The 9,998-nt window shown below is 38.0% G+C and overlaps 1 protein-coding gene across 1 annotated transcript; it reads left to right on the top strand.

Annotated features, from left to right (window-relative positions):
- The first annotated feature begins 2,823 nt into the window (after positions 1-2,823).
- LOC111837893 (olfactory receptor 1M1-like) lies at positions 2,824-3,807 on the top strand. Its single transcript, XM_023800343.2, has one exon. The coding sequence runs from the start codon at positions 2,824-2,826 to the stop codon at positions 3,805-3,807; it is 984 nt and encodes a 327-aa protein (XP_023656111.2).
- The last annotated feature ends 6,191 nt before the right edge of the window (positions 3,808-9,998 follow it).

Raw genomic sequence — 9,998 nt, forward strand, 5'->3', positions numbered from 1 at the left:
CTCTTTGTGCCTGTTCTGTGTGTCTGTGTTGTTCCCTGTGACTTGTTGATGTTTTGCTTTTGTTTTCCAGGTCCTGTGTCCCCGGTCCCGTTCCTCCGCTCCCCTGAGGTGCGCCCGGTGTGCGTGCCTTTGAGGGGGGGGTTCTGTCACACCCCAATTGTGCTGATCCTCCTGTGCCATGCCCCCCTCGTTAACATCATGTGGATTCCCAGTGTTTCACAGCTGTTTTGAGTTGTCCTTATTAGTTTGGTGTATTTAAGTCCACGTCAGAGTTTGTTTCCCTAGTTCTGTCATTGTAGTGTTGTGCATTGTTACGCTGTCTGTTCCTTATGCCCCTTCAGTTTCCCATTAACCCCTTGGGACGTGGCACACGGAAGGAGCGGACGATCGGAGCAGGACACATTGTTTGGATACATTTATTTTCTTACTTTACAAATTACTGTTTTGATAAATGTGCTTAAATGTGTTTAGTACAGTATATGCTCTTCTTGTTTTATCCGGTTAATTTTGTGTTTAAATGCTAAAAAAACATATTTAGGTGTAATTTTTTGGGGCCGGGAACCAATTAATTGGTTTTCCATTATTTATTATGGGGAAAATTCGATCACAACTCGAACTTTTTAGGATTCGATCCGGAGTTCTGAACGGATTAAATTCGAGTTCTGAGGTACCACTGTACTAGATATTTCAGGGGACCCCATTTGAATTCCAGGCGGCCGCACATGGGGTCGCGATCCCAAGGTTGAAAAACACTGCTCTCTTCTGTTTTACCCAGAATTGTGCAGCCTCAATTAGAAGCACTGTCTTATTTGAATTGCACACGTTACCTGCACACATTAAATAACTTGTTTCTACCATGCATCATTTAATGTCCCCATGTTCATTTGTATCTAAGATGCAATAAAAATTAAGTAATATTTTATTGATTATAAATTATATATTTTTTTTACCTTGTTCTTTCTATGTATTCATACCTCCACCAAAAAGAGTGAGTGGTGCCTGAAGCATTACCCCATAACATGCTAATTATTTACATAGATGTTTCTCACAAAATCTGATATTTCATTTTATGCTAATAAATGAGATTTCAGTAAACATGTATTCCCTCAGTTCAGGTCAGGTTGGGGAGCATGCACTGGTTCAGCCGCACCCACCACATGGGATCCCAGTTGGCAAGCCCCCCATGTAACCCTAACCCTAACCCTCCAGAAATGGCCATCTATCTGCCCCAGCCAGGTGTTACATGGGTGTCTCCTTGGCCTGGTCCAGCTGCTCGGGTCCTCAGCAATGAGTATCCTGCGAGCTAGGTCACCCTTCGGGGAATCGTGTCATATGGCTGTAGTGCCGTAACTGACAGCACCCTGATCACATCTAGTAAAGGGTTTGTGTATTTAAATTGGCAAATACGAAATACCAAAAATGGAAATGGCAACACCTCCTAAATTAAACTAGCAAAGAATATGTTCAATCCCTTGATTGTTCCTGTTAGCATCTGGGGGCCAGTGACGTGAGTCAGGTGATCCAGTCATCATTGTTTCCCTGTTTTTTCATCACAGAGTATAATGTATAAAAGGACAATTGACCACCATTAACCTTAACCTGAAAAGAAAAGCTTTGAAGAGAGATTTACAAGTAATATTTGTTGTCTTCGACTTAAAGTGAGTATCATGCATATATTTTTTTTACTCTCAAGTTTTTAACAACATATTAATTTAACAAAAACTTTTAAACATTTAGGTGACAGCCTTTAATATTTGTGCTGCACTGTAATTTCTATGAGTATATATATTATTTTTTTCTAGGGACATATTGATAGCACATTTACAGTGCTGGAGATCTGCGGCTGCAGTAGTACAGGTAATCTATATTAACCAACCCTGCAAGACATTAACTTATTCATGTGTCCATGCATTCATATCCTGTAACTACTTAACCTTTACATCATTGCAGTGCCAGAAAACAATATATTACTTTTAAATATAGGCCTGCTACTTTTGTGTTCAAATAAACAAAAGATTGGAAAAAACTGGCATCCGTGATTATTGTCAGGTTATGCTCATGTCATTAATATATCCATTAATACACCCAGTAAAAACTAAGTTATTATACACTGTTTTATACAAAAAAGGAAAACACTGTCTTAAGTGTATTAGTATTGTGCCACAGCTTTACTTTTAGAAAAAAGACCAGCCGTTTTAAAATATGTATTTATGTAATATTTATTAATATTTATTTCTAATTATTTTCCAGGTGTCTGAGTGCCACCAGGCAAGTAACTACACTCCCCAAAAGTTCAGCATAATTTTAAATCTGAGTAGTTTAACAACCATTAATATTTATTAGTTTCATGTAAATACAACAAAACCCTCTATTTGATGTAGGCAATTATTTATGATAATTTTAGCCTTAACATTCAGTGTTTTTTGCAAGTTGTTTTAGACATTGTGTTGTAGATTTGTATACATTTTTCTGCATGAAGTATAGGCTTTAAAATAGACTAAAGATCGACATGATAATCCTCTAGAAGGAGACAAATGTGTTATGTAACTAATTTTCGTCTCCAATATTTTTCATCATATCATATATATATATATATATATATATATATATATATATATATATATATATATATATATATATATATATATATATATATATATGATGAAAAATCGTAGTATTCACACAGGATGTACCCAGGATCTTGTGCCGGGGATACAATTATGGCAAGCCTGAATTGGAACTGGAGAACTAAATTTTCAGAAATGTTAACAAGTTTTAATTCCCAGGACTGTGAGGACTGAAGAAGATTGATGCTGAGAGAACATGTCTGGGATAATTTACCAAAACGATACAGCAAACTCTTTAGTGCGTCCTGATTTTTTCCATATCAGTGGATTTTCTAATTTGCCTCATGCCAAATTTTATTTTATTTTTCTGTGTTTAGTTTACGCTGTGACTGTATTGGGAAACTCCTTGGTCACATTTATTATTTACATACACCATAGTCTACACACCCCAAAGTATATGGCAATTTTTAGTTTAGCTATAGCTGACTTGGGTGAGAGCACAGCTATTTTTCCTAATGTGGTTCAAAATGTTATATTCAATATACAACAAATTACCTATGGTGCTTGCTTGGCAAATATGTTTTTTGTACATTTCTTCAACTCTGTGCAGTCTGTTATGCTTACTGTTCTAGCGTATGACAGGTTTGTTGCAATTTGCTTTCCATTGAGATACCACAGCATTGTGACGAATACATCGATGGGTATTATTGTTACTGTTGGATGGATATTCAATTGTACCTATATGATTGTCGGAATGATTTTCATCATCAAACTGTCCTTCTGTAAATCCATAGTGATCGATAGCTATTTCTGTGACCATGGACCTATATACCGACTGGCATGTAATGATAATACCCCAAGTAGAGCATTTGCAACGGTATCCATTGTTTTATATCTATTTTTGCCAGTGTTTGTAATTAGTTTATCTTATGCAAGCATTTTGCTGGCACTGTCTAAAATTGCCTCCTGGGAAGGACGTCTGAAAGCCCTAAAGACCTGTTTTTCTCACCTAATACTAGTGTCAGTGTTTTATATTCCAATATTGGGCCTTTACATACCTGCACTCTATATCCCAATTGACCCCAGTGCCAGGATAATCAATACATCACTCTCATATTGTGTTCCTGCCATGCTGAACCCTATTGTATATTCTCTGAACACTGCCGAGATCAAGGAATTTGTAAAAAAAATGTTCAGAAGAAATAGACATAAGGGCATAGTACCCACCATAGTTAAGTGATAAAATGTTTTATCGTGCTTGCTGATAGTATCCAAATCACTGACATAATGGTTGCTTTCCCCAGGGGAAATAGTAGGAAGGAGAGGCTGAAAACATAAGGAAATCAGCTAACCAGAATTACAACAGATCCCAGTTCAGTGCATAAGGATTACTGTAGTCACTTTGCAATATGATATTTAATTAGCATTTATAAAGGTGACAACTGTTAAATCTATTCTGTACATACAACTATTATAGAATCATTTAATCATTTTGTCACTTTTAATCTTAGCAAAAATAAAAAACGAAACATTTTAAGTTAATAAAATATTTTTCTAGCTGAATAAAATGATGATGACTGCAGGAATTTTTTCCACAGTATTCCCTTAGTGTGTTGTTTATATGTCTATTGATTCACTATTTGGAGAAAAACATTGGGACCACTGGTAATTACACCTACGGGGACTTTTCTGACGTCCCATTCCAAATCCACAGGGATCAATATGGTGTTGGTCCCCCCTCTGCAGCTACAACAGCTGCCACTCTTCTGAGATGGCTTTCCACAAGTTTTGCATTCATTCATCCAGAAGAGCATTTGTGAGGTCAGGCACTGAGTTGGACATGAAAGCCAGGCTTGCAGTCTCTGTTGTAGTTTATCCAAAAGCTGTTTGATGCCTTTGAGGTCAGTCTCTATTCAGGGCAGTCTAGTTCTTCCACACCAAACTCAGCTAAGGTCTTTATCGACCTTTCTTTGTGCACTGTGGCACAGTGAAGCTGGAAGAGAAAAGGGCGTCCCCAAACTGTTCCCACAAAGTTGGAAGCATAGAAAAATATTAATAGCATAGAAAAAGAGTTCCTTTCACTGTAGCTACGGGGCCTAGCCAAACCCCAGAAAAACAGTCACATACTATTATCCTATAATAGTTACAGTTAGAACAATGCAGTCTGGCAGGTAACCACCAAATCCAGACTTGTCCATCAGACTACTAGACAGAAAAGCGTGATTTGTTATTCTACAGGACATGTTTCCACTGCTTTAGAGTCCAGTGGTGGCATTCTTTACACCAATCTATCTGACAGTTGACATTGTGCTTGGTGATGTGAGGCTTGCATGCAGCTGCTTGGCCATGGAGGCTCATTCCATGAAGCCAGGGAGCATGAGAAATCATTTTCACACATGACTTGGTCACCACAGAGTTGTGATTGTAACTTCATTGAAGGTCTTGAAGGAGGCTTTATGGAGTGGTTCAACTCACATGTTGCATAAGCCTGTGGAAACAATTCTGGGTTTTCCACTGTCAGAATAGCAAAATGGATTTGTACATGGCCATAAATGTTAGTTGGGCCTTGTTCTTTACGCTTTGTGTTAGATCTACAAAATAGAGCCCATTGCATCAATAGAGCATTGGTAACTTTTGCACATTTGGTACTTGGTAACCTACGCTGTTACTTTATGTGGTCTGCCACTCTGTGACTGAGTTTCTGTTCTTCCCAAAAGCTTCCACCTTGCAGTAAGTAATGCCACTTTCAGTTAACCCTGGAATATCAAGCAGGGAAGCAATTTCATGAACTGACTTACTGCAAAGGTAGCATCCTGTGATCCATTTTTTCATAAATGTTTGTAAACCTGACTGCATGGGTAGGTGCTTGATTTTTATACACCTGTGGCATTGGGTCTGAATGAAACACCTGAATTCAATGATGAGGTGTGTCCCAATATGTTTTTCCATATAGTGTATATCTTTCAAAAGTATGACCATTCATTAACGTTATAATGTCTTAAAAACATACAGAAATGTATCTTGGAATACATGGAATTAATTTATTGGAATTAATTGATTTTTTTTAATTCTCCAATTTATACTAAAATTAGTTAATTACTTCAGATTTCTATGTGAAATATTTTTTCCATAATTGTAGATGTCGTGTCATAGCGGGGTGTATGGACTGGGGAAGCAGGAGAGGAACATGTAGGATTGGGGAACACAGGATTTAATGGGGAATTGGAGCAGGGACATGAACAGGCAGAGAACACACCATAAGAACATAAGAAATTTACAAACGAGAGGAGGCCATTCGGCCCATCAAGCTCGTTTGGGGAGAACTTAACTAATAGCTCAGAGTTGTTAAAATCTTATCTAGCTCTGATTTAAAGGAACCCATGATTTTAGCTTCTGCTACACTAGCAGAAAGACTATTCCATACTCTATCTACGCTGTGTAAAGAAGCGCTTCCTCAAATTTGTTTTAAAATGTTCTCCCGCTAATTTCCACTTATGGCTATGAGTTCTAGTATTTAGACTAATATTGAAATAGTCATTTGGCTGAACAGCATCCAGACCCGTTAGAATCTTATAATCCTGCAAAAGTTTTCATTATTTTAAAATGGCATACAAAAGAATGTATAAAATGCATTAACATTACATTAAAAAGAAAATGCACACACAAATTGTCCAGCACCTATAAATAAATATTATGAAAAAAAGTATGGTAACAGTACTCAGTATTCATAACTATTCAGAGTCCAGATGTAAGAGTTCATTATTGTGCGTTTGATTCAGACTTCACAATCAGACTTCAGTGACAGACCTAGGGAAGCATACTCTGACGTGGACTTAAATACACCGGACTTAATGGGAATAACAAGAAACAGCTGGTAAACGCGGGGATTCCACGCAAGGTTAATGAGGGGGCGTGGCACACAGGAAGATCGGACGAGCAGGACCTGACAGTAGATATATTTATTTTTATGTTTTAAGATATTCATTAAATATTTCAGAAAGCAAACACGTCACATATACGAAAAATCCCCCGCCACCACACACACACAAATAGCAGTGTGTTAGAGTCTGTTCTTCTCTTTACAAATATGCCACGTACTGCTTCTACATGTCATCAAAATCTTTTATTTTCCCTTTGACTATATATGTAAATTTCTCCAAACCACAAGTATTTGTCCATGCATTTATAGATGGCAAGTCTGTACTTTTCCAAATAAATGCAATTACTTTCCTGGCCTGAAGAATTTCTAAATCTATCAGTACTGACTGTTGTCATACACTGTCAACAAAATGTTTCAGATATATTTAATTTTGTATAGAAATGCTGCACATCCTCTGTCCCAGATTTAAAATTTCTTCACTGTTTTCTTCTCTTTGGGTATTTTGTGATACATATTTTCTTTTTGTCATTTTTCCATCATCATTAACACAGCTCCAAATTATTGCTATAAGGTGTTTCTAAAATACACTTGTTCACTGTCCTGTAGTGCACAGTGACAGTATACAGATGCAGCCATTACAAAACTCAAGACTCACCATAGTTGAGTCTGAGTCAAGACCATATTGTTAAGTCACAATTGAGTCACGACCAAGTGCATAGGGGTTGGGGGGGAGTCCAAGACAGCACCAAATCGGTTACCGGAGCTGTGTAGCCCAGTCCTCAAATACAAACTCAATTCTAAACTCTAAATCTGAATTCAAAAACTACACTAAATGGACATTTATTGGGACACACCTCTTAATCTCATCATCTGGATAAATGGGCAGATATTCCCAAAACCACACATTCCCAAACCACACTCCATATTGATGCCTATAGATTTAGAATGGGATGTCATAAAAGTTCCTGTATGGACAAAAAACTTTTGTCCATAAAGTGTAAAAATTGAATACTAAACAAACACCTCAGTTTTATAAAATAATTTAAAATACTTTACTTAAAAATCAGAAATAATTATTTTCAAGTAAGAAATGAAGTTGTCAAACACTTTCACATCCAGCAACCTGTCAGCTTCGGGATCGGAATGAATACAAGACTAACAAATGGGTGAACAAGAGGTAGCTGGGTGTGATTAACACAAAGGCAAGAATGAGAAGGAAGACAAACAATATACAATGATGGTCCAATGAGCCACACCAGGGAGGAAATAGGAGGGTCAAATGGGCAGGGTGTGATAGTATCCTCCCCGAAACATCGGCACGAAGGACCAGAGGAGGGGACGCGAGGGACCAAACAACAAGGTGGACACACAGGGCTGGGACACCAGACCAGACAGGGGAAAACATTTACCAGGCAGCACTAGGGACATAGGACCAAATACACACCACTAAAGACACAGAGCGAACAAAGGCAAAGCCAAGGACCACAAGTAATGTACACTGTATTGCCAAAAGTATTGGGGCACCTGCCTTTACACACACAAGAACTTTAATGACATCCCATTCTTAATACATAGGCTGTAATATGGAGTTGGCCCACTTTTGCATCTATAACAGCTTCAACTCTTCTGGGAAGGTTCTCCACAAGTTTTATGAGTGTGTTTATGGGAATTTTTGACCATTATTCCATTAGAGCATTTGTGAGGTCAGGCACTGGTGTTGGACGAGAAGGCCTGGCTTGCAGTCTCCACTCTAATTCATCCCAAAGGCATGAATTTGTCCAAAACAGCTTTGAATGCTGCAGCATTAAGAGTTGGAACTAAGGGGCCAAGCCCAACCCCCAAAAAACAACCCCACACCATAATCCCCCTCCACCAAACTTTACACTTGGCACAGTGCAGTCAGGCAAGTACTGTTCTCCTGGCAAATGCCAAACCCAGACTCGTCCATTGGATTGCCAGAGAGAGAAGCATGATTTTTCACTCCCGAGAAAACTTCTCCACTGCTCTATAGTCCAGCGCAGTCTGATGCTTTGCATTTCACTTGATGATGTGAGGCTTGGATGCAGCTGCTCGGCCATGGAAACCCATTCCATGAAGTTCTCTATGCACTGTTCTTGAGCTAATCTGAAGGCCACATGAAGTTTGGAGGTCTGCAGTTATTGACTCTGCAGACAGTTGCTGACTTGCTAGTGCTACACACTGCGCACCTCAGCATACGTTGTCCTCACTCTGTGATTTTATGTGGCCTACAACTTCATGGTTGCAGATGCCGATATTTAGGAGTCAGGGTAAGCCGATGGCCAATTTATGCTGCCGATTTTTTTTGGCCGATAATTGGACGTTTTCCCCTCAATTTGCATGGTAAAATATCACACTAATAACAACAAACGATACACAAAATTTCTCAACTTTTATCTTCAGCATTTATTCAATACCGACTGTAAATTTAAATATAAACTTAAATTAAAAAAAAAACACGATACAACTCAAACTTGGCCTGGTGAAATGCTGCCATACAGGATTATATTTTTTTTCAGCCATCAGACAGCAATTACTAAAACAGAAGAAAAAATGCAAGGTTAGCATTTTTATTACAGTGCCTTCATCTTCAATTCATTCTACAATTCCAGTATTCCATGCACATTAAAACAATTACACTCTAATACATTTTGAAAGAAAAAAAACACTAGTAACTAAGTGCATCATGGTATGATGAGTAGTGTACAAGGCCCAAAACCTTTCACTAACATGTTGTTTATGTTGTTAGCAAACAGATTGCTAGATTATGATTTTGGTTTGTAAGCTATCGCAGAAAATAAAATGTTTGTCGCATTACACAGCCGTAGTGATTGTGACGTTGTCGACGGATAAGCCCGTATAAAGGATAGACATGTTTAATGAGGAAACTGACTGCGCGAGTTTGTGCACTTTTTATCTAGACATCTGACAAATTGTTCGAATCTCCACTCTCAAATGCAAACAAGTTGCACAGAAGGACCATTGTCAGCATCAGCTCAACTGAATGGTAACCACGCTTTCAAACAAACAGTTTTCTCCGCCATGCACTGTTCTTAGCAGCTCTGTGTCTCCAAGGACAGTGCTGTCTGTAAGGCAACACACACACACGCTGCAGTATTTGAGAGAGCTGCTTGCTCCGCCCCACACACACAGAGTGAAATTCTCCAAAACAAGAAAAAAAAATAGAACTGATAACATCTGACTGATATGGTAATAATTAATATTTTAACAATTAAAATTATTTTTAACAATTAAAAAAGTCTGTGACCATAAATATTTGGACACTGACTCAAGTTTTACTATTTTGCCTGTTTACTGAAATATATTCTAATTGAAGTTATACAATGGCCATGGATATAACATGCAGACTCTCAGATTTTAGGGTTTCCACATTCAAATTGGATGAAGGGTTTAGGAGTTTCAGCTCGTCAACATGTGCTCTTTTTAATGGGGCCAAAAGTAATTTGACAATGACTTAAAAGCTATTTCATGGACAGGTGTGGGCAATTTCTTTGTTCTTTCATTATCAATTA

This window comes from Paramormyrops kingsleyae, chromosome 17 (assembly GCF_048594095.1).
Source record: "Paramormyrops kingsleyae isolate MSU_618 chromosome 17, PKINGS_0.4, whole genome shotgun sequence".
NCBI classification, from domain to species: Eukaryota; Metazoa; Chordata; class Actinopteri; order Osteoglossiformes; family Mormyridae; genus Paramormyrops; species Paramormyrops kingsleyae.

Excerpts from the sequence above, each read along its gene's own strand:
- LOC111837893 (XM_023800343.2), top strand. The coding sequence starts at position 2,824 with ATGTCTGGGATAATTTACCAAAACGATACAGCAAACTCTTTAGTGCGT.